The following is a 23,970-nucleotide window of genomic DNA, read 5'->3' on the forward strand; positions in this document are numbered from 1 at the left end:
CTGATGTTGGTTCCTCAGGATTTTCTGTATAAACTAGTCACCTAAGACGTAAGACAGCATCTTCCTACCAATAAGACTTTTATTCCTTTTCTTGTCATATTACAGTAGCCAAGATTTCTAGTCTGATGTGGAAGAGAAACGGGGAGAGTGGACACCCCACCTAGATTCTGGCCTTAGGGGAGCAGCGTGTGGATCTAGTTCTCCGCTGTTGAGTATGACTTAGTGCAGAATCTCTGCAGCTGTTCTTCATCAAGTTGAGGAAGTTCTCCTCTAGTCGCAGTTTCCTGAGTTTTTATGATAAATGGGCGTTGTATTTTATGAAAAATTTTTTTCTACATCAATTGATGTAATCGTGTGATTTTCTTTTTTAGCCTATTGATGTGATGGAGTACACTGACTGACTTTCGAATGGTAAATCAGGTTTACATACCTGGAATAAATCTGAATTGGTCACAGTGCATTATTTTTCTTATATGTTGCTAGTTTTGAGTTGCTAATATTATCAATATGTTGAGAATTTTGCTTTGTATGTTCATGAGAGATGCTGGCCTGTAGTTTTCCTTTTTTGTAATATCTTTATCTAGTTTTGGTATCAGGGTAATGCTAGCCATGTAGAATGAATTAGAAAGTTTTCTCTCTGCTTTTACTTTTTCTGGAAAAGATTCTAAAGAATCGGTATAATTTCTTCCTTAAATGTTTAGTAGAATTCACCAGTGACAGCATTTGGATCTGATGCTTTCTTGCTTAGAAGGTTATTAAGTGCTGACTGAATTTCCTTTAACAGATAATTCTTATTATCTACTCCTCCTTGAATGAGTTTTGATAGACTGTATCTTTCAAGGAAGTGAGCCATCTGAGTCATCAAATCTACAGGCGCAGACTTGTTCACAATATTTCCATATTATCCTTTTAACATCCACTGGATCAGCAGTGACGGCCCCTCTCTCGTTTCTGATATTAACGTGTGTCTTTCTTTGTCAGCCTGGCTGAAGGTTTGCCGATTTTGCTCCTTGTTTCAGAGTCGGCTCCCGGCCGCGCTGACTCTGCACTGAGCGTCTGCTCTTGGTCTCACTGCTGTGTGTTCTGAGGCTCGCTGTTTCTTCTCTTCTACCTACTCTGGGTCTTACTTGCTCCTCTCGCCCAGGTGTGACAGGAGACTGAGGAGAGGCTGGGGCTGTCTGTCTCCCGCCCTGTTGGCTGCGCCTTGATCAGACCCCAGCCGGCTGGACTCTAGTCAAGGGCTTTCCTTCTGGTCAGGCCTCTGGGAGACCTGACAGAATGCTCTGGGCATTTCAGAATTGCTACTCTCCCCTCCCCTGCCAGAGGCACGCAGGGATTTCCCTTGATCTTCATCCCGGGAACCTGGTGGGGCTCCTGGAGGCCAACCCACGAAGGGGGGCCAAGGATGGCTGTGTGGGGCTGCCCTGCCGTGACCTGACTGCTCAATGGCTCTGCCTCTCTGGCCTGCCAGCCTCCCCCAGAGCCTGAGGGGCAGCAGTTTGTCCTGTGGCCTTGCTCCTCTGAGGGGTCCACGGAGAGTCACCTATTTTCAGCTGGTTTGGATCATCTTCTGCGAGGCTGAAGTGACTGCTTCCTCGCTCGTCACATGTCGGACCAGAAACCAGAGCCCCTTTTATCTGTCTTATCTCAACTTTCTAAGTAGGAAAGTATCTGTTAAAATCCAGGCTGTTTGTTCTTTAAAGTGTGTTCAAACTGCACAGATCTGGATTGCTTTTGCTGAAGCTCAATTTCAGGCAGAAATGCAAGTCTTGAAGAGCAAGGAGTGGGGGAGCGGGGGCCAGTGGCCACGCCTGCCTGAGACTCCGGCCACGCCCACCGCTGTGGGTCAGCAGGAACACCCGCCAGGCTGAGCCAGGCTTGTCTGCTCAGGGCATGACCACCACCCGTGTTATCACAGTTCTTGTCGCTGATAATGTGGAGGTCTTGCTGGAGTGGAACGTACATCTAAGGTACAACTGTAAACAGACTGTGGGCTAGCCAGGCACTTCATGATGACTTTGATGTAGTAATACAGCATTTCTGCAAAGGCTTACTTGAAAAGAGGAGAACCTTAACAGAGGTGGCACCTGTAGGGCCAGAGGCGCAGGTTCGTTAGAAGCAAAGCCCTTCTGCTGCAGCCACGCCGGGAGCCACTGTGCCTGCACCCTCCCGCCACCCCGCTCACGGCCCCGCAGACATGATACGACGTCCAGAGTCTGCAAGAGCGTGGGGAGAGCAGCCCGCTCCCACCAGGTCTGCTGGGCCGCTCTCAGCCCCGCGGCGGGGCAGAGAATCCACAGGCGATGGGCTGGTGAACGCCTGCTGCTGGGACCCTGTTCTCAGGCTGATGGAATCACTGCTTCTCGGCCCGTGGGCACGCTCTGTCTCCGGAGTAAGCAGAGAGGATGACTCTGAACAGACTGTGAGGCAGGCTGCCCCCACAGTCCTCACACCTGGGAAGCATCGCAGAGGCCTGTGATCTGGCTCCACAGCCCTGGTGCAGCTCAGAGAGCTTGACGCTCAGTGTGTGGAGTCGAGCCTGCCTGAGCGGTCAACCCACACGCACCCTGCGGGCGGCCGGCCCTCAGACCGGGGCAGACGCACAGCCTCCACGCGTGAGCACTCGGGGGCCCTCAGGAGACGCACAGAGTTTGCCCAGTGAACAGGGCGGCGTTGTCCGCTCCGCCACAAACACACTCTCGCCTGCTCTTTCCTGAAACATGCTGTCTGGCTGTGTTTTTCATTTTTTTCCCACTTTCTCACATTTGACAGGCACAGAGATACAAACCGTTCCCTTCTCCTCTTTATTACAGGAAAACCAGAGCCCCCAGCCTGAGCCATGAGGGCTGGCAGGGGTGTGGCCCGGGGGTGGGCTGGCCGGGGCCAGAGGGGAAGCCGTCCGGGGCGGTCTGACCATCGAGGTTTCAAAGACATAAAGCAGGCGTCCTCCCAAGTCCCTGCCGAGTGACCGCGGCAAAGCCTTGATCAAACCGGACCTGCGGTCCTCTCGCAGGGACACTGGGCGGAAGGGGCTGGGAGAAGCCAGACCACGGGGCAGTGGGCAGGGTCCAGCAGGACAGAAAATCCCAGAGGACATGAAGGACAGCATGGCGTCTTACCTTTAAAGTCAAATTGGTAGATGTTTTTTAAGGATTCGTGAAGAAAGTAAAAGCTTCCTAGCGCCTGCAGAGCAAAAAAAGAAACCAAGTGAGCGGCCTGAGAAGATTTTACAGCAGTTTTTGCGCAAGAAGGCGAGTCCAGCTCGTGGCGGCCAGTCATGGCTCCGGGCTGAGCCTCCCGACCCGGACACCTGCGGTCCGGCCTCGAGCCAGGCCCCCGCGCCCGCCCCGCTGCCCACATCCACTGCGGGGCCCACCCTGCCCCCGAGCCCCCGGCCACGAGCAGCACCACCAACCGCCCGCCGGCGCCAGGAGCGGCTCTGGGCGACCAGCTCGGCCCAGCGCCCCTCTCAGGAGGCCAAGTGCAGGCCCGGGCGGGGCGGGCGGGGCGGGTCAGGGCACCCGAAGCCGGAAATCACTTGTTTACCTGGGATTCAAACTTCACTTGGGGTGTGCGAGTGCACGTGAACGTGTGTGTCTGTGTGTGTGATGGGGCAAACTTCACTTGGGGTGTGCGAGTGCACATGAACATGTGTGTCTGTGTGTGTGATGGGGACTCAGGCGTGTGGTCAGTGGCTGGGGCTCTGCAGGCACAGAATAAACAGCCCACATGCCGCTCGCCCGACCCCAGCCGTCATCAGCTGCCCTGAACCCTCCCCGAGGGGAGCTGCGGCCCCTGCACGCACACACCCGAGGCCCAGCCTCTGCTTTCTGCTCCGACCTCGGACAGCCGAGGCCCCTCCAAGAAGCGGACTCGGGCAGCACGGGGACCCCAGGAAAAGAATCCTAACAGCTGCTCTGCTCACGCGGGCCTGTAAATGGGCATTCTTTCATCTCTGTGAGCAAAGTAAGCACTCAGAAAAAGCCTAAGTAAATAAATGTGATTGCAAATATTTGAACTATTGCCTCATTGAATGCAATAAAGCTAATATAATATTAAGAAGTTCATGATAAATGGAAAATAAATTGCCAATGTAGGAACAGAAACTGTAACTCATAGAGTCAGAAAATCCATAATTAGCTCTAATGAGTATTTCAAGTCAAAGTGCTATCCAACTTTTCCGACACCTGACCGACCCCATCCATGCAGTTCAGGGCCCGTTTGTCAGCGGCTGGGAGGCCGTCTGAAGGGAAGCGAGCAAGGCCGGGCGCTGGCCCGCGGGTCCTCTGACCCCACAACTGTCAGCAGAGTGCTCGTCTTGTCGGAGAGTATTGACTCCTTGCCTGCTTTGCTAGAAACAATGCAAATACTTTTTACATATTTATAAACCTGTCAGGAGTGCCTATTTTCTCCATTAGTGAAATGCAGCAGTTGCTGCTGTGTCCACCGGGGCTCAGACACGGGGCAGGAGCCCTGACAGACAGCAGCAGCACGGCCTCAGGGGCAGACTCGTCCCGAGGCTACGCGGATCCAGCGGCCGGGCTCTGAAGGGATGCAGCGTGAGCCTGGATCCGGGTACGTGCGACTCCCACGCGAGCACCAGGGATGAACGCGGCAGGAGACGTGGTCCAGGGCCCCTGGTTCCACCCACCTGGCAGCTCAAGGTCCCTCAAGGCTCTGCAGATGCTGCAAACGCTGCGAAGACAGTCTCCCGCAGCGACTGAGTAGGCTGCTGATGGGACCCAGGGCCGCATCTGGGCGCTCGTCTGCCTTTGGGGGGCTGAAGACTGAGGACCAAGAGCTGATCTCCAGACACGCTGACCCAGGGTAGGGGACAGGGGGCGGGGAGGCTGCTCCCCACACTGGAGCCATGCGTCCGCAGACGTCCAGCAGACGCGAAGCGCGGGTTTGCCAAGGGTCCTGCAGGCGAGCCACCGCCCCCCCGCGGTGGGAGGCCATGTAGCCCCAGAGGCCAGCCCTCGGATGTGCACCCACTGCCTCTGCTGGCAAACGAAGCGGATGCTCCAGGACGCACCATCTCGGTGTGACGCCCGCACCTCCATGTCAGATTGCTGGCTTTCCCGGGGAAGAGACGGCCCCTAAGGCTCGAGTCAAACCGACCAAGGAAGGGCCACAGGGGCAAATCTGCCCTCCAGACACAGGGAAGAGGGACACACACGTCTTCTCACACACTGACATGTGTCCGAGGTGTTCACTACAGGCGCTGATGCTATAGGGAACACTGCGTGGCGTCCCTGAGCACACGTGAGAGACACGCACACCCCTGCACGCCTGTATTAAGTGGGCGCATGTGCGTGACACGCGGCTGGAGTTTCTGGGTCACGGTGGGTAGGCACCTTCCACGCAGGATTCTACACGGCACCGCCAGCAGTGCCCGCTGCCCACCCCCTTGCCCGGTCCTGGTACCGGCAGACCAGCCGGCAGCCCTCTGCGGCTGCAGGCCCGCGGGCGACCCAGCAGGCGTCTCACCTGTGCTGCCCTCACTCTGGAGCAGCTGAGCGCCTCCTTCTAGCACACCGGGCGCGTGGGTTTCTCTTGAAGGCCTTGCTCTCACACTGAGTCCACTTTCCGTTCCCCATGTCTGTTACCTGCACGATGAGGAACATCTCCTGTGCCTTGGCTCACCTTGTCGGTTTTCTGTGGTATCTTTCACCAAATGAAAACTTTTATCTTTAAGGTAGTCAAACAAGCCGACACCTCCTTCATGGCTTTAGGCTTCCATTCCTGGTTTGCCAAGAGTTCTCTCTCACTCCACGACGAGTCTCACCACCCTCTGATACCCGGGCTGCTCAGAGGAGGCAGCGTTTCCATGGAAACCAGCAGCATCCAGGTTCACATGAGGAGAGGCTGGCGAAGCAGGTAACGCCCACGATGGCAGAGCATGGCCATCCTCGGGCTGCAGCCCAGCATGGTCAGAGAGCCTGTGACGAGAGGGGCGACAGGAGAGCGGGGGCCAGGGCCGGGCTGAGAGGGAAGAGGCGTAAGGCTGCTTTTTCCCACGCCAGGGATGTATCTGTGGGCAGGGCACAGGCACCCAGTGGATTCCACTACTCCATCCATGTGGTTCCCCGTCGTTCACGTGAAGGCCACACTCCCATCTCTCCAGGGGTCTGTTCTCTGGGCTTTGACTCCTCTCGTCGGTCTAACAGCAGTTTTTCCTAGCTTAGCTTTATAAGTCTTCATATTCAGTAGTAGAGATAAATGCCCCGTTTTGCTTTTCTTCACAACTGCTTTTATTATTTCTGGCCCTCTGTACTTCCAAGTGAAACTCCCCAACAGCTGCCAAATTACACCCAGACATCCTGCTGGGGTGCAGATCACACACAGCCTGCCCGGGGGGCAATGGCGTCTTCACGGCGCTCAGTCTTCCTTCCCGTAACTGCGACACGCCTTGAGCCACACTCAAGTCTGGTTTATAGGGGGTTAAAGCGGAGCACTGCTCTAAGAGGGTTGAAAACGTCAGGCCAGCCGTGCACTGCTGGCCCCAGGCTGGCTTGATCACAACACACGTGCTCACACTCGTGGGTTCTGGCGGCTGGACTGCATCCAGGGCCTTCACCTGTTCCTGGACTGGTCCTCACCCTTGCCACCCGGTGACTTTGCTGAGCCGGGTCTGTGACAGCCCACCCGGGAGTTAGAGCAAGACTTCCCTGGACCCTCCGCTTCCCCGCAGCGTGGATGCCTGACCCCGCGGGACGCCACTCTCAGCCCTCACTGGGGGCCCCGCTCTGACTCCACGAGCAGCTGCACAGGCTCCGTCTCCCAGCTGCCAGCTCCAGCGTGGTGCCCCCGGGGGTCAGCCTTGGGTGTGGGACACGCAGTTCCCGTGCACACGTCCCAAGGGGCCGGCCTCCCGGATTCAGGGCCCGGTGGCATCGCTCTCCCTCTCCCGCTGGAACCCTGGTCCTCCCTGGATGTGGCGTGCCCACCACCCCGCCCTCCCTAAACGGCCCCTCCCCAAGTGACCACCACTCTGGGCACTGCTGACCCTCCGTTCTCGGCCCCGGGGAGCCCTGCCTCCTGCACCACTGCAGTCCCTGCACTCCTGCCTCTCCATTTCCCCCGTCTGCTGTGGGGCCACCAGAAGCCTGGCCCTGTCCCCCACTCTCCGGTCACCCCCATCACCACAGCCCCCCGGCTCACAAAGCTCTGGCTACACTGGCCTCCGGCCTGAGGTTGGCCAAGCTCTGCCACCATGGGCATTCCTGTTTTGCCACCTTCCTCTCACGTGAGCCCTGATGCTGCACATTCCCGTGGAAACGCTGCCTCCTCTGAGCAGCCCTCCCGGACTTCAGCCCCCGCACAGCCCCGCCCTCCTGTGGTGCTGCCCGCTCTGGCTGTGTGCTTATTTCCTTCTCTACCAGGAGGGGAGGGAGCTCCCTGAGGGGCCTGGTCACCTCTGAGTCCCCAGCACAAGGCCTGGCACGCGGCAAGAATCACTGGACAGTGAGACACAGAGGCGTGTCCCCCACCTCCCCAGGAGACCGGTCCACGGCTCGGAGCCAACGCGCTGCAGGCCTCAGAGGACAAGCCAAGCCCGGCCTCACAGCAGCGCCAAGAAGCCAAGCCCGACGCACGGGTCACACGCCTTCACCAGCAAGGGGAGCGGCCCTCCCTCGCACAAGGGGAAGCCCCCAGACTCCTGGTTTTAAAACAATTTAACAGATTGAGTAATAAATCAAAGCAAAGTTACTGCAACATTCATTAGATTATAAACAATAATAAATGAAACAAGGCTTCTGCTTCAATCAATGCAGAGCTTCATTGATCTTCTCCGGCATAATAAACTCGCGATGGCCAGCCTAATTGGATGGGGCAGCCTGACTGCCCACGCTGGCCTGCGTCACTGGAGGGCGGCCTGCAGGAGAGGCTGCCCACGGGTGTCACCGTCACAGGCTCCCGGCCCCGCAGAGCTGCTCTGTGACTCTCGCAAATGAGAACTGACTTGTTCACAAAGTACCGACTTTCCAGGTCAGCCCCTGGGCTGCACCTGGAGTGACGGCCAGGCCCTGCTGACCCCCGCGCCCCGCTCCCCGCGGCCCGCCCGCACCAGGGCTGCGTGTAATTTCATCTTGTCTCCCGCCCGACGGCCAGCATCAGAAGGTAATCAAATTGGCTGTCCATTGTGTTCATCTACGTACAGAGCTAATGATATTCCGCTGCTGAATTAAAGAGCGTTTTATAAAGCATGCACTGCGCACTGACCCTGTCACAGCCCGGCCCCGCTGTCCCCTCAGGCCCCGCGAGGCTGACATGCTGCTGACATGTCTGATCACCACGGCAAGGCGGCCGACATGTCACCAGGCCCTGCAGACATGGGCCACGGAGAGAGCACGTCACCAGGTCCCTAAACTGCAGGGACACTGGTCTCAGTCCACCTGGGCAAGGCCCCCTCAGGCCAGGATGGCCCTGCCAGGGCACCCGCCCTGGAAACCACTGGGGTGACCTCGGGCAGAGAGGAGTCCGGTCTGAGATCCTGCGGGCGGGGTGAGGCCTGGGACGGTGACCAGGACTCTGGACAGGAGGCCAGCTTCTGAGCAGGGGCACCGTCCCTGGGACGTCCTGAGAGCAGTCAGGGCCTGGGCAACGAGTCCAGGGCTCCTGCCAGCAGCTGGAAGTGGACGGCACCATGGTCTGAGGTGGGGACAGCTCAGAGCACAGGTGTCCAGCTTCAAACGAGCCGAGGCTGAAATGGCCCCAAGACGCCTCACAGGGGTGGCAGGCCTGGAGTCCAGGACAGAGGTCTGGCCCCGATGTAAATGCAGTGGTCGCCGTGTGCAGAGTCCTCAGCAAGGTGCTGCGCTCCCAGGAGAACCAGAGCCAGGGTGAAGGGCAGGGGTCGGTGAGGGCCCAGGGAGCAGGGGTGACAGGTGGCCCTCAGGGACACGCAAGGGTCAGTGGGGGTCAGGCACAGTGGGGAAGAGGCAGGGAGGGGCAGGAGGTGTCCTGGAGCCGAGTCTCCAGGGCGCAGGGACACTGAGGGCTTGGGAAGGGGTGCTGACCTTGGGCCCAGCTGAGAGGGCAGGGGCGACATACAGGAAGTTCCGGCTTGAGGGGCTCCTCGCGGCCTGTGGCCCAGGCCGGGGACTCGGGACTCCCCAGACCCACGCGGCACCCGGGGAACACCTCAGCTGTCGCGTCCAGGGCCCAGTCCGCCCCCCGCAGAATCACGCGTTTTGCTCGGCACAGTATCTCGGACCTTCCCTTTCAGAAGCGAAAGGCTCCTGACTCCACCTGACTTAGCAGGTTCCAGCCCGCCCGGCCGCGGGTGGGAAAGGAAACCTGTCCACGAGACAAGAGTTCCCTCCAGGGCGACGGAACACTGCAGACCCGGGGCCCCTCGGCGAGCACCCCCAGGCCACCTTCAACTCTGCATCACGATCTCATCCTCTTGAGATGATGAGAGTCCTTTGCAGGATGAATACTCTTTTCAGTATTACTTTGCAAACGGAAAGCTTTGATAATAAGCAAAGAAAAACATCAGACTTAAAATGACTAGTCTTCTTTATAAGATTTGTTGTATTCCCCATGTCTAAATGATCAGCAAAGCAAATCGATAAACTTTTATGCCAATTAAATCACTCAGAGAGTTTGCATCGCAGCTAAAGCAGCTCTGACTTCATCTTTCATCTTCTGAAAATCATTAGCTTTTCAATTACAATTTCATCCTTAACGAGTGTTCTGGAGAAAGCGCATCCCAGACAGAAGACGGTTAAGGGAAAACGCGCCTCAAGGGCCACCAGCACTGGGCGATGCTGTCTACAGGATGCGTGCGCTGTCGAGACGCCTGCGCAGTAAACGTGAGGAGGAAGGTTTAACCGATTTTCAAACTTCAACCCCACTGGGAAACTGCCATCTACTTTTGCTTCAAATAACCTAACGCCACCCCCACTCCACAGAGATGCTAACACAGCAACACCTGCAGAGGGCACAGCTTATGGCCCCAGCCCCTCAGCCCTCCTCACCCCGGCAGTCGGGGGGCACCACCATCCCCTACTGCTGGAGGGTCTCGTGCCTCCGTCTGCACCGCAGGCCGTCTCCCCGCTGCGGGGCACCACCACGCCTGCCGTCCCCAGCCTGCGCTCCCTGCCCCAGCCTTCCCACCCGCAGTGTCCGCTTGCTTCTGGCGGCCACTCCCTCCCGCAAGGAAAGCGTCCTTCAGCATGCGCCCCTTGGACTGGCCCGCTGCGGCCGACTCCTTCTGGCGGCCACTCCTTCCCGAGAGGAGAGCGTCCTTCAGCATGCGTCCCCTTGGACTGGCCCGCTGCGGCCGACTCCTTTCAGGGCGCTTTCACCCGCCATCCTGCATGCGGGACTCTCCGCTGGCCTCTCCCTCGAGACATGGCAGTGGCTGGGGGTATGGCCCTCAGCATCGCGGTCACCACTTCCCCTCTCGGGGACCCGTCTTCCCCACGGCTGCTTTCAAAGGGGCCCCTTGGTCCAGGGTTCTGTTCAGTTTTGCTGTGACCTCTCTGGGCACTGATTTTATCTCCCTGAATTTGTATATTTGTCCCTCGTCTGTTGGGAAACTGTCACTGTTTTCTCTTCAAAGTGGCGTCCCCTCGGCCACGTCAGCGGGACCACACGGCGGGCGCTCACCTCTGCCCCACGCCCGCGTTCTTCCAGATGCTCTCATGCTTTCTGGGGCCGCCTGCAGCCCACACACCGCCTGCAGTCCACGCTCTGTGTCTTCTGCTCTGAGGGCTCCAGCCTCGAGACTGGGCGCGCACACAGAGGCCCTCCCTGGTAGGGGTGCTTGGTCCAACCGGCCCTCGGAGGTCTGTGAGGGGCTGCGCATGCGTCAGGAAGGCACACGGGGCCCTCCACGCACCTCCGGGGGTCAGGGCGCCTCCAGCTGCCAACGCCTGCTCCGCCTTCCGCGCCCAGGGCCGACCTGAACCAACCGTCCCCCGCCACACTGGGCTCAGGCCCGGCTTCCTCCTCAGCCGTCTTCTGGGCCAAGGGGCACAGTGGGCTCAGAAGCCTGAGCTCACCTCCTGCGACGGCTCTTCCTGTTTGGGGAGGTGGTCACGGGGTCTGCCTCCCCTGGCCCCGGGCGGAGCTGGATCAGTGGACCTCTAGCCTGATGAGAGGTGAGAGCTCTCCCCATTGCTGCCCGGGGCCCCGCCAGGGTGGGGAACAAGCCTCACAAGGTACAACGTGGTGCTGCTGGCCGGGAGGCGCTCGGCCAGGACAGGAGCCCGCCCCACCTGTGTGAATGGTGCTTGCAGGAGCTCCTCCGCCGGCCCCCACCCCAAGACAGAGGCGGACGCGGGGGGCGTCCACGTCATGGGGGGGGGGCCACAACATGACAGACACGCCCCTCCTCCCTGCCCCCTTCTCGGGCCAGACCACAAGGGCCCCCGACCCCTACACGGGTGGGACCGAGGCTCAGGGAGGCGCCGCGGCCCTGGCCACACTCAGCTCCGTGCCCTTTGGGAGGGCAGTAACAGAAGCCGTGTTTTCCTAGGACCCGGAGGAGACGAGGTCAGGAGCATCTTTCCAGGAAAGAGGAAACAGCAGCCGGTGTTTGCCAATGGGGAAGGCCAGTGGCGCTGGTGGGGGTCTCTGACGGTCCCTGCTGGGAAGCTGGGGGGACGCCAAGTCCCAGCCATGAGCATGATGCCTGACTCCTGCCAGAGGCCACCCGACTCCTGCCAGAGGCCGCCCCACCCCCGCCAGAGGCCAGCAGGCGGCCGGAGCACGGCCACCCGTTCAAGGAGTGTCCTTGGGTGGCGTCCTGTGGAGAATGAGCCTGGGTCGCTAGCCTGTCCTACTCTGGAAGGATGCACTGGCGGGTCTGAAAGTGCGGGGTTCAGGACACGTGTGATTTTCCTGGTGGTTGAGTGACTAAGACTCTGTGCTCCCAGTGCAGGGGCCTGGTTCCATCCCCAGTCAGGAGTCTGGATCCCCCACGCCGCAGCACAGGCTGAAGATCCTGCGTGGTGCAACCAGGACCCGGTGCAGCCAAATGAACTAAACACTTTTCAGAAAGAACAACGCGAGTGTGTGTTCCCTCTCAACATCCACCTGCGTGGCTACAGAGGGCCGCAGGCTGGGGCCCTGGGGGCCACCTGCGTGGCTACAGAGGGCCGCAGGCTGGGGCCCTGGGGGCCATGCCTGCGACCCTCCAGACTGCCCACCACGTCTGGTCACTAGTGTCTCTGGGCCTTTCTGTCCCCAGGCCCCCAGCCTTGAAGAGTGGGATCGTGGGAGGACTTTCAAAACAACCCTGGCAAACAGCAGGTGCCCAATGAAGACAGCAGAGCTGGTGACGCCTCAGCACGGCCGTTTCTGCCGAAAGCACACAGCTAAGCCCAGCAAGTGCTGCCGTCCAGGGGTAAGGACACGCGAGCCCGGCAGGAACAAGTGAACTGGAAAGCGAGCTTTGAGGTCACCCTGAGGAGAGACGCCCCGTGGAATCGGAGCCCACCTGCCGTGGGAGCCGTGTCTGTATCCCTGCCCCCATCACTCTCTGATTAACCCTGCCCTCGCTGCTTACAATAAGCCATTAGGACAGCGGCCGGGAATTCCATTTTTCCCTGTTGAGCCATAAAATCAATCAGGCTGAGTTTTTATTACGTAACCTCCTCAGAGGGAAACGGTCTGAGGTGAAACTATTTGAAGTGCTCTGACATGGGCGGGAGGAGTCTGTCCACGTGCTCCCCCTGGAAGGAGCGGTCTCAGCTCCATTTACACGTCGTCTCCCCCTACAGCGCCTGGATGGGCGGTGGGGACCGTTCTGACTGCAGGAGAACTTGGGAGATGAACCCGAAAGAGGCAAAGGGTTGTGACTTCCCACGAAACGTGCAAGACCCCCAGGTCCTCTCATCTAAAAGGCGCCAGCGACACCTACCCGGCCCACCCTCCCGCTGTCAATCACCACACGGCCTGGACACAAGAGCGTCCCCAAACCCTGAGGCTTCTGTGGGCTGGGACCGAGACACACGCGAGCATAACAGACACAAAAGTTACCCCTGAAAGATCTCCGCTCCAACTTCTGGTCGATGCGCTCAGCCAAAAGGTCAGAGCACGGAATTTGCTGGATAAATAAATGTTGGTGAGGCGGATGAATCACCGGAGAATTGGTGCATGGCAGCGAATGAATAACCTGCAAATGCCGCCCAAACCCCATTATTTCCGCTTCTCCCGGAGCCCGAGATTCATGTCCCCGCATGCTGCCAGTTCATTACCGACCAGCATCATCCCTCTTCCGCACTCGCTGGGCAGTGCGCGGCCCCTGGAGGGCCCTTTACGGCTTAATTCCCCATCATCCGCTCCACTGAACAGCTTAATCTCTGCTTGTATGATCAATACTATATCAGTGTAAATTAAAATGACAATTTTAAAGTAATTAAGCCTGTTAATGCTCGATTCAAATGTCATTATTTGCACAAGGGATCGAGGAGAAATTACACGGTGTCCAGGGTGACAGGAAGATGTCTGAGCCGTGGCCGGCCGCCACGCAGAGCCACCGGGGCTTCAGCAAAGCGGATTAACTCCACCGCGCCCTGCCAGGCTACCTACCCAATTTCTGAAGAGGATAACGCAATTTGATAAATCTAATTCCAGCGACAAACTCAATTATTGTGATAATAGATGAAACTTGGGAGGAGGTTCTGTACCAGGCCCACATGTTAGCAAATACACTTAACTCCGGAGCGAGGTTCAACAGTTACGATGTGATTGGATTTGTTCTCTCTCTTCGGAAAATGCTTTCGGTAATTTTGATGGTTGGAAGAAGGGCCTGCGTTTATTGAATAGTGGGGCTCTGGGCCCAGTGGGGCCGCAGCCCCGCCGGGCCAGGTCACAGTGGGGCGTCTGCCGCGTGCTCTGGCCGCCGCACTTACACAGCACAATCAGATCACGCATTCCCAGGTCCCGGGGGCCGACACAGAAACCTTGGCCTTGCCCGATCCCGGCTGGTCTGGGCCCAGTTCAGACAGCTGTGTCCAGCCTTTGTTTTCCTGAGTGGTGGGTGGGAGTGAGGGGATTAACAGAAAGAAAATTAGACAAACAGAAAGCAGCTCACCTTTACCCGCCCGTGACCCAGAGAGCTGGGCACACAGCACAGCCAGCCCGTCTGACCGAGTCTCCTGTGCAGGGACTTTTCCGCTTGAGCCACTTACGGGGGGCGGGGAGGTGCACATGGGGGGCGGTGGCCCCAGGCCCGGGGGGGGCCTGCTCCAAGGGGACGACGGCCGGCCCTGGGCCCCGTCCATCAGATCAGCAGTAAAAATTGACAACCAAGCATTAATATCAAGATGAAGAGCCAAGTGTAGCCATTTCTGTCTGAAAGCCGGGTAAGCCATGCAGCCGGTCTTCCGAGGTTCTGTCCAGAATGCGGCCCAGGGGAGCAGGAGAGACCCGGCCACCCGGGGGCAGGGCCGTGGGCTCTGACCCCGGTTTGAGGGTCGTCGGAGCCTCACGCCCGCTGCAGAGGAGGGCCCGTCAGGACCCCTGCACCGGGCGATCCCACAGGGTTCCCTGCCCTCTGGCCGATGGCGCTGGCACACACAGGACGTGGCATAATGTGGACAGGTGAGCTCCACAGACACAAATCCAGAACGGATGTGACACGCAGAGCGCGAAGGCCACGTCCCCTGCCCACTGAGTTAAAACCCACGGGCACCACAGGGCACGGCCTTCATGGCACCCAGCACCTGCCTTCCTATGGGAGCGGGCTCTGAAGCCCAAGGTCCCTGCAACTCCTGGCATCTCCCGGCTAGCGGCCAGTGTCGGAGGAGGTGTCCACTCGGGTTGGGGGCTCCTAGAGGTCCCCGGGAGCGTTTGGGGGAGCTGGTGAGCTCAGGGCTGGGGGGGTGGGGGGAACACCCCACTCAGGCCGACTGAGAGGACGGCGAGGTAAACGCCAGTCGGCAGGGCCGCTCTGCGCCCCTGCTTCTCTGAGTTCCTGTCAGAAAACACTAACAAGCACCAAAGTCCTTAAGAGCTTTACAATCTTTCAGTTGTTCACCGGACGTTCCCGGGCTGCATTTGTTTCCAGGCGCGGCTGACACACGCTCCATCACACCTGTCTGCGTCTGACCGATCACCGCTCGGCCCCGCACTGCCCGGCAGCCCGGCCAGGCCCGGCTCTCACCCGCCGAACGGGCCGAGGGCGCAGGAGGGGCCTGCGGGGTGGGGGGCAGAGACAGTCCCCCGCCCCCGCCAGGGATCCAGGTGAAGGCAGAGGGCTCCTCACCGAGCCCCCTGCACACCATGAGCGCCACGGAGCAGGGGCGCCTGGGGATACACGGTGGGGGTTGGGGGGACGAGCAGCAGGGGTCGGGGTGGAGAGCGGCGGGGGCGGGAGTAGGGGTGGATGCGCGGTGGGGGTGGGGGGGACGAGCGGCTGGCGGGGGTGGGGCGAGATCTGCTCGTGGGGATGGCAGCAGCTGCCCATTGCCATGGGGACCCCTCCTGGCACCACGGAGCTGCCAAGTCTCCCACTACAGACCATGGCTCCACTGCAAATGATGACCAAAAGGGCGGACTCCACGCCAGAAGACCGCGTCCGCCCGCCTGAGGTCGGGAGAAAACGCGCAGCAAAGTGAACACTATTTGACTGAGTTGGAGCAGAGCTACACCCAAGACCCAGACAGCCTTACTTAACCTAAAGGGTGACTTTTATCCTCGCGAGAGCTGCACAGCGCACAGAGTTACGCGCACTCTGCTATTACTTCCTGTGCAGCGTTCGGTTTCCTTGACCATGAGACACACACAGCCGTTTGGTGGCTTTTACGTGGAGTCAGCTGGTAACGGAAATATTCTTGTTCAGTTAAGTAATTTAAAATTTGACTGCCTCTCAGCCATTAGCCACGTGACTGCTCACAGCGCTATGGACGGACAACTGCCATTCTCCGAACTGTGGGCGCGGCGTGTAGAGGGTGACACGGACCGGAGCCCGACGGCGGCCTCCGAGGGCGGCCTCACGCTGACGCCGCCGCGCTCCCGCGTCTCAGCTGTTCTTCCCCTGCCTCTGCCGGCGGCGCTTAGCTGGTCCCGCAGCTGGTGCAGACTTGCTGGCAGACGCTTGCGTGGTCCGCAGCCTGGGGGTGAAGCTGCCACAAACACCTGTGTCCAGCCCCATGTGGACATGCGCCTGCATCTCTCCAAGGTGGGCGCCTGGAGGTGGGACGGTGAGGTCTCACGGTCGCTGAGCTTTTAACTGTTCAGGCGCTTCCCAGCGCGCCCTCCGCGCCCTCCCCAGCGACATCTGACAGGTCCGGCTCTTCCCCGCGCCCCCCAGCACTGGATATGGTCGGTCTTTTCACCGTAGCCGAGACTGGACACTTGCGATCCTTAGTGAGCAGCGTGCTCTCCATTCGCTTTGGCTCCACTGAGGAACGTGCTGAGCATATGCTCACGTGCCATTCCTGTACTTCCTCTGGTGAAGAGTTTGTTCAGACCTTCCAGAAATTCAGTTGTCTGGTTAGTACTAGTTTGTAATGGATCTTTACATGTAGCACTGGAGATAAATTCCTTAATCACAGATTTCTGCAAATATTTTCTCTTGGCTGTAAACTATTTTCGTATCTTTTGAAGAACAAATGTTTCATTTTGATGAAGCGCAATAGCTAACTTTTTCTTTAGTAATACTTTTTGCTTTTTGTGTCGTATTTAAGGAATCTTTGCAAAAGCCAAAGGCTTGGAGAATTCCATGGACTATATAGTCCATGGGGTCACAAAGAGCTGGACACGACTGAGTGACTCTCCCTTGCCAAAGCCAAAGTCACTAAGATTTCCTCCTACATGTCCCTACAGACGTTTTACAGTTTCAGAGTTAAATTCTCACAAGTTTCGAAGTGAGGGTCGAGGCTCCCTTGTACACAGCCATTGCTTACAGCATCATTTAGGGAAAGGTTGTCTTCCCCACTGAGCTATCCCAATACCTTCATCAAAAATCAGTGGGGGATCTGTTTCTAAATTCTCTGGTCCATGATCTATTCCTCTGGCTTCACAGCAAGACTGCACTGTCCTGAGTTCTGCAGATTTATAATAAATCTCAATCAGGCAGTGTAACTCCTCAATCTCTGTTCATTTTCAAAGTTGTTTTGGCTATCCTAGGTTCTGAACATTTCCGTATAAATTTTGGAACCAGTTTGTTAATTTCCATAAGAAAAAGAGGCTGCCCTGATTTTAACTGGTGCTGCACTGAATCTTTACATAGATCTAGGGGGAAACGAAATCTTAACAACATTGAGCCTTTCCGTCCATGAACATGGTATGCTTCTCCGCATCTTCTTTAGCTTTTCTGAGCAGTATGTTGTAGTGGCTCTCTCTTTGGCCTAAGTTAAATGTTTCATGTTTTGATGCTACTATAAATGGCAAGATCATTTAAATTCATTTTCCACCTAAGTCATTTGCAAATTGACAGCTTACAAGCTGTAACTACAGGACTAGATTTTAAATACTTTACATTAACAAATCAGAAGTAGTGACTCGCTTTGATTTTACTTTCTTAGCAAATCCAAAGTGACTATTCACGAAAGCACTTCATTTTGTATTGTTTTTCCCTGAAGAAGACATTGTTCCCATTACATTCAATGCAGTCAGTTCAGTAAAGTTGATCTCAAACCTCAAACAATTTGCCCTTGGCTCTGGACTGTGTCTTCAGAAGTACAGCACAGAGAGGCTGATGCATACATGGAGGAGCTGCGTGACAGCTGGAGTAAAGTGCGTGCGGCGGGGGTAGGTAGCAGTGGTCGTGAGCTGTACTCCAGGACTGGCCACACGCTGGCCGCCTCATCCCAGGAGGCTCAGCCTGCACTGTCTTCACCTCCTGGGTTCAGCCCATTTCTCCATAGTGTTGGCTAGGGGACATGCCCTGGGTGGCACGGGCTCAGAGAGAAGACAGCACAGAGAGAGAAAATAAAATCACAGTGGGCCCCTACTTCTGGCCCACTCTGTGCACTGACTTCAACCAGAACTTCAAAGCCTTGTGATATGCCTTTCGCATTCCACACAACCCATCTGTCCCTTCTCTGCCCTTCTGGCAGCCTCACCTCTTCCCCAAAACTGTTCAAATTCACATTCACAAGCAAATCCCATTCCTGATGCTGAGGAATCTCCAGGACCCCAGCCTCCTCCCTCCCTGCAGTCTCTTACAATCAGCCTGTGCTCAGAGAGCCGGGACGACCTGCCGGCTGCCGCCGCAGGCCTTCTCCCTGCACCAGGGCACAGAGACCCACGTGCCACCTCCACTGACCACCGCTGCCTTCCCGAGCCAACACACAGCCCCACCTGCCACCACGTCTCACCGCTGCCTCCACACCCCAGACCCGTGCGCCACCTCCCTGCCACCACTGCACGTCTTCTCTGAGGTCACCATCAAGGGAGGGAGTCTCTTCCTGCTTTTTTTTTAAGTTTGTCTGAAAAGTTACAGTTCTGCACGGCTTATTATGGAAAAACAGCAGTGCCCTGATAATTCAGAAAACGGAGACGAGGGCATCCGGTGCCACCACTTCACGGCAAATAGAGGGGGAAACAGTGCAAACAGTGGCTGACTTTATTTTTCTGGGCTCCAAAATCACTGCAGATGGTGACTGCAGCCATGAAATTAAAAGACGCTTACTCCTTGGAAGGAAAGTTATGACCAATCAAGATAGCATATTAAAAACCAGAGACATCACTTTGCCAACAAAGGTCCGTCTAGTCAAGGCTGTGATTTTTCCAGTGGTCATGTATGGATGTGAGAGTTGGACTATAAAGAGCTGAGCGCCAGAAGAATTGATGCTTTTGCACTGTGGTGTTGGAGAAGACTCTTGAGAGCCCCTTGGACTACAAGGAGGTCCAATCAGTCCATTCTAAAGGAGATCAGTCCTGGGTGTTCATTGGAAGGACTGATGTTGAAGCTGAAACTCCAATACTTTGGCCACCTCATGCGAAGGGTTGACTCATTGGAAAAGACTCTGATGCTGGCAAAGACTGAGGGCAGGAGGAGAAGGGGACGGCAGAGGATGAGATGGTTGGATGGCATCACCGACTCGATGGATATGGGTTTGGGTGGACTCCGGGACTTGGTGATAGACAGGGAGGCCTGGCGTGCTGTGATTCATGGGGTCACAAAGAGTTGGACACGACTGAGCGACTGAACTGAACTGAACTGATAATTTCAATGTTCTACTCCCCAGAGGCCATTATTTTCTTTTAATTGTTTTCTTTTGGTATTTACCTCCATACTGCTAAAGCTTACAATGCTACTTCTTGATTTCCTAGTCTTCAATATTAACTATTGATTTCTCTGCTGTGGAAAACGAGGATTTAATCCCTTTTTAGCACCTTCCTTCACTCACATGCCTGACACACGGACTCACACACACACACACACACACACAATCCCTGAGCCCCATCCTCGGGATAAAACACATTTTTATTTAAACTACTAATCAGTCTTCACATCATATAACTTCAGAATGCTCTTCACAATAGAACCACTCACTACACTACAACTCCTTTTCCTGTCTTGAACAGCTCTTTGTTTTCCTTGGACTTCATTACTGCCTCCTTTTTTGTTAATTGAGATCTTTAAGACACATTTATCACGCTTCATTCACACACTGTCTAAACCTCATCTCCGTGTTTCTGCACATCAGTCTCACCTTCCTGGAGACTCTCAGAAACTCAGCCAGCTGACTACTCCCGCAGGGTACATGGTTCTCCCCCGGGAGCTCCTTCACCACTGACCTGGGGGCTCCTTTGAGAGCAGAGAGGCGGGCCTGGCACAGGGGGGCACACATCAGCATCTGCAGAGCTGAAGGCAAGGGCACCCATTCTTCATGCCCAGGGAGCCGGGTACGGCCTCTGCTAAGGGCCTGGCAGACACCTGGTCCAGCTGCAGGCACCCACTCCATGTCTGGGCCCTGCTCCCACTTCCAGGGAGCTGGCTGCTCAAAACCCTGCGTTCCGGGCTTTCTGGACCTTGGGTAGAGCACCACAGCTTCCTGACCAAGGCACCAGGGACACACCGTGAAAGCCTGATGCTTCTGAAACACAATTCTCCTTTTTTCCTACCTGTGTGTTCAGAGGCTGCCGGGTGGGATTCTGGATGGGAATTCTGGCATGCCAGAGCTTGAGGTCTGTCTTCTGCCTCTCGGTATGGCCTTGGGAAGTGGGCACTGCCAGGGCCCCGCCCCTGGCCCATTCCTCTCCTCGCTCAGGGTCACCCCCCGTGAGGCCTCTGTGCTGGGTCTTTCATACCCTCAGCCCTCCTCAGTCACCGGGGTGGGCTCCCCGGGCAGGACATGGCCTCAGGGCCAGCACATCATCCAGGACCATGCACCCATGGCCAGCAGCATGCTATCCCCAGCGGAGCCCATGGCCCATCTCCACATCTGCCGTGGCCTCGTGCAAACACGACCACCTTCCCCCTTCCCTGCCCACTCCTGCACGCCCTCCTGGCCCCACTAAACGTGGCCTCCTCAGAGCAGTCTGGTCTCCACTCCCATCTCCAAGAGGCCTGCGGGTGGCACTGGGCACTGGACGCATTCACACCCACTCTTTCAATCTTGTAGCCACACAGAGTGTGCCTGTTCCTGGGCTCTGCAAGCTCCACCAGGCACAGAGAGAGGGTGTCAGGTCACGCGTAGGCAGGGGTCACGTGCAGTGTGGGTCACGTGCAGGGGTCACGTGCAGGGGTCACGTGCAGCGTGGGTCACGTGCAGGGGTCACGTGCAGCGTGGGTCACGTGCAGGGGTCACGTGCAGCGTGGGTCACGTGCAGGGTCACGTGCAGCGTGGGTCACGTGCAGGGGTCACGTGCAGCGTGCGTCGCGTGCAGGGGTCACGTGCAGCGTGTCTGCGTCCCGTGCAGGCTGAGTGTCGTGTGCGTGCACCTGTGCTCACTGGAGTGTGCAAGCTCCAGAGGGCAGAGTGTGAGCGTTACGGGTGGCCTGTGGCCTCTGGCCTGTGTCTCTACATCCGTGGCACCCGCAGCAGGCCCAGCACACGGAGCACAACATGCACGTCCTGTGGCCACACGGATGGCTTCACGGCACCTTGGTGCCTGGGACGCTGGACCACACCCCCGCTGGTAATAGCCGGCCCTGCTCTCGGGAGGCGGTACTTGTGGCCTGGGCTCCGTACCTGCCAGGTGCGAGTGGGGCCTGGGCTGCGGCAGCCAGTGTGGGCCCTTCTGTAGCTGCGTGGGGAAGTCCTCTGATCTTTGGTGGGAAATGGAGAGCAGCAACCCAGAGCTTCTTCCTGCAGCCAGCAAGCCTCCTGGGCGCACCTTATGGGCACACCAGCCTCTGAGACATGCATTCTCATCTGAAACCTGGCTTCTCAAGGGAGGTGGTGCCCAAGGCGAGGGGCAGGTACTGGTGATCCAGGAAAGGGCATCAGCTGGAAAACATGATCCTGGACTGGACACTCAGGGGTGGGTGGAACTCAAGACGAGCACCCTGCTGAGGAGGGGTCGTCGCAGCCCCCGGGGAGCTGGCCTCATGTCCCGGGTGGCTGGGCTCAGCCTGCCTCCCACCCAAACCCCGGCAGGCCACCGTCTCACCAGGGCCCTGCCCCTCCCATGTGGGTGCAGCGACCACTGCTGCATCCCCCTCACTCCACAGTTTCCAAACCAGGAAGGAGAAAAGCAGCCCCTCCCTCCCAACAAGCCCATGAGACCCCCGCAGGCTCTGGCCTCTGTCGAGGGGCCACTGACAGCCCGGTGCCCCAGCCACTGGCCCTCCTGCCCTCTGGCCAGCATGCCGGCCACTCTGGGAACGTCCACCCATCCTCCCAATTTGCCCTGGCCTGGGCGGGGCAGGACCCTGAGCACTCAGGCCAGGCTCTGAAGCGGCCTGTTGGTCGGGGTTCAAGTCCAGGTGAGGCAGAGACGTCCCCACTGGCCTCCTCCATCCACTCAGGGCACCCGTGGGTCAGTGAGGGAGCCGGGAGGCTCCCGGAGGCCTTCCTGGAGGACCTGAGGGGCAGACACAGCCCCACACACATGGTTCCCGTGTCTCAGCAGCATCACCAACACCGTGGCACAGCCTCAAGAACAGAGCACAGGGTGGGCCTGCACCAGCCCCCCAGAGCCCCCAGCGCCGCCCCCTTCTCTCTACCCCCGCCCCGGTCTGGCTCAGGGAGCTCCCCTGCCTGGCGGCGTCCTGTCCCGGGCTCCAGATGGACACGGCTGCTGGCTCTCGGGGCAGCTGGACACACCGCCGGCCATGTGCCTTGTTGTAAGTCCCAGGTCTTCCCAGGCACGGTCTCACCCAACGGCCATGCAGAAGGCGCCACATAACACCTCCTGTCTGTCCCGGGCGGCCCCCACCCTCCCACCTTCCGGCCTCATGGTGACCCGGACGCACCCAAGCTTCAGGGCCTCCACAGGGGAGCTCCACCGGGGACCACAGCGTCGCAGACTCGCGCGCGCAGTCACAGGAGGCTCTCCGACCCCCGTGTCACCCCCTGTGTGCAAAGGGGCACTCAGAGGCCGGGGAGGGCTCAGCCCCGCCACAAGCCCGCGGCCAGGACACACGCAGCTCCAGTTCCGCGGGACACCACCTGGAGGCAAACCAACCCGGTGGCAACTGTCCTCCCCGCCGGCTAGCCCAACGCGGCTCATGCACTAGAGGCAAATAAAAAAGTCGAGCCTAAATGCATAAAAAATTATGATGGAAGCCCTAAATAAGGCCGGGCCCGCACGCTTATTGAGTCAAAAATCAATCAATCAATGAGGAGTGGATTAGGAGCACCTTATAAGCCCCAAAGAAATGATTTGCCCAAACACTGGGATTTAACAGTAGAGGACCAGATTCCAACACTTTTAGGAAGTAAATAATGAAAAATCAATTTAAAGAAAAAACAGATCAAGAACCCTGGACTCTGACACGTGGACACATTTACTGCCGAGTGCCATCTCTCGGCTGACCCGAAAACTTCGGAAGGTGTTTATTTACTTCCAGCACCTTCCAGAGATCAATATTTTTAATTTGGACCCAAGTTATTATTTTTCACATCACAGCAGCGGGGAGCAGAGTAAAGTGGCTCATATTTTAGTGCTAAAAAGATCGATATGACAGTTTCACCTTCCCTCAGCCCTGCCGCTGCTGGGCGGCACATCACCGCGTCCCACGGGGCTGCCCGCCGCAGGGGGAGCGGCCGCCCCCGCCCCCGAGGCCGGCAGCCGTGATTTAGCTGAGCGCCGAGGGCCCCGCGCCCTCGGAAAACCAATCTTGCTTCCCTCACTTTATCAGGCCTGTCTGGACCTGCGGGCGGGGCAAGAGGCGGGGCCGAAGGGGCTAACGCAGGCCGTCCTGCATCCGAGAGGCCGGTGCCTTTCTGCCCTTCCTCGGACCAAAGAGCTGCAGCCAATGCCATCAATTTGCGTAAATCTCCCCCAAAGTCTTATCCAGGAGAGCAGACAGGAAGAGGCTGCGGAGCAGGGTGAACCCTTGGAAGGAGCGGGCATCAGGCCAGGGGGTGGGGGGCAGGGAGGAAAGGAGCCGGTGCCACCCCACCCCCTCCAGCAGGCGCCCTCCAGGTGCCCTGGGCTGGAGGACAGGCCCAGACCCTACTGGAGGAGACCACGGGGCTAGTGCGGACCCTTGAGGCCTGTGCGCCCCCAGTGAGGAGCAGAAGAAGCCCCCCGACACGGCGCTGAGGGGAGAAGAAGGAGCCGGTTTGTTGGTGACCTGCTGCCCAGGCACCCTGGGCCCAGGAGCCACCAGAGTGGACACCAGCCACCAGTGGGAGCACGGCAGGCCCCCCAGGGCAGGAAGGGACCCCTCGGTGTGAACAGACCCCCAACCCCGGACGCCAGGGCCTGACCTGGGCCTCCAGGTCTGACCACGAGGAAGAAACACAGTCAGGCCGTCGGGGGCTGCTTGCCCAGTGACCGGGGGCGGCGGGTTGCACAGCACAGCGTCAGCGGGGAGGGAGGGGGCTTCCTGGGGGGACCTGAGACAGCCCTTCTCCAATGTCCCCCTGCCAACAGGGCCCAGTC

At 58.0% G+C, this 23,970-nt stretch overlaps 1 protein-coding gene across 3 annotated transcripts in view; it reads right to left on the reverse strand.

Annotated features, from left to right (window-relative positions):
- INPP5A (inositol polyphosphate-5-phosphatase A) overlaps positions 1-23,970 on the reverse strand; it is a 146,161-nt gene that overhangs the window by 44,916 nt on the left and 77,275 nt on the right. For all 3 annotated transcript variants that reach the window (XM_024986036.2, XM_024986037.2, XM_024986038.2), the window contains exon 5: positions 3,120-3,183. In XM_024986036.2, coding sequence (XP_024841804.1) covers positions 3,120-3,183 — 64 coding nt within the window. The remainder of the gene's footprint in view (positions 1-3,119; positions 3,184-23,970) is intronic.

The sequence above is a fragment of the Bos taurus genome, chromosome 26 (genome assembly GCF_002263795.3).
Source record: "Bos taurus isolate L1 Dominette 01449 registration number 42190680 breed Hereford chromosome 26, ARS-UCD2.0, whole genome shotgun sequence".
Lineage (NCBI taxonomy): Eukaryota > Metazoa > Chordata > Mammalia > Artiodactyla > Bovidae > Bos > Bos taurus.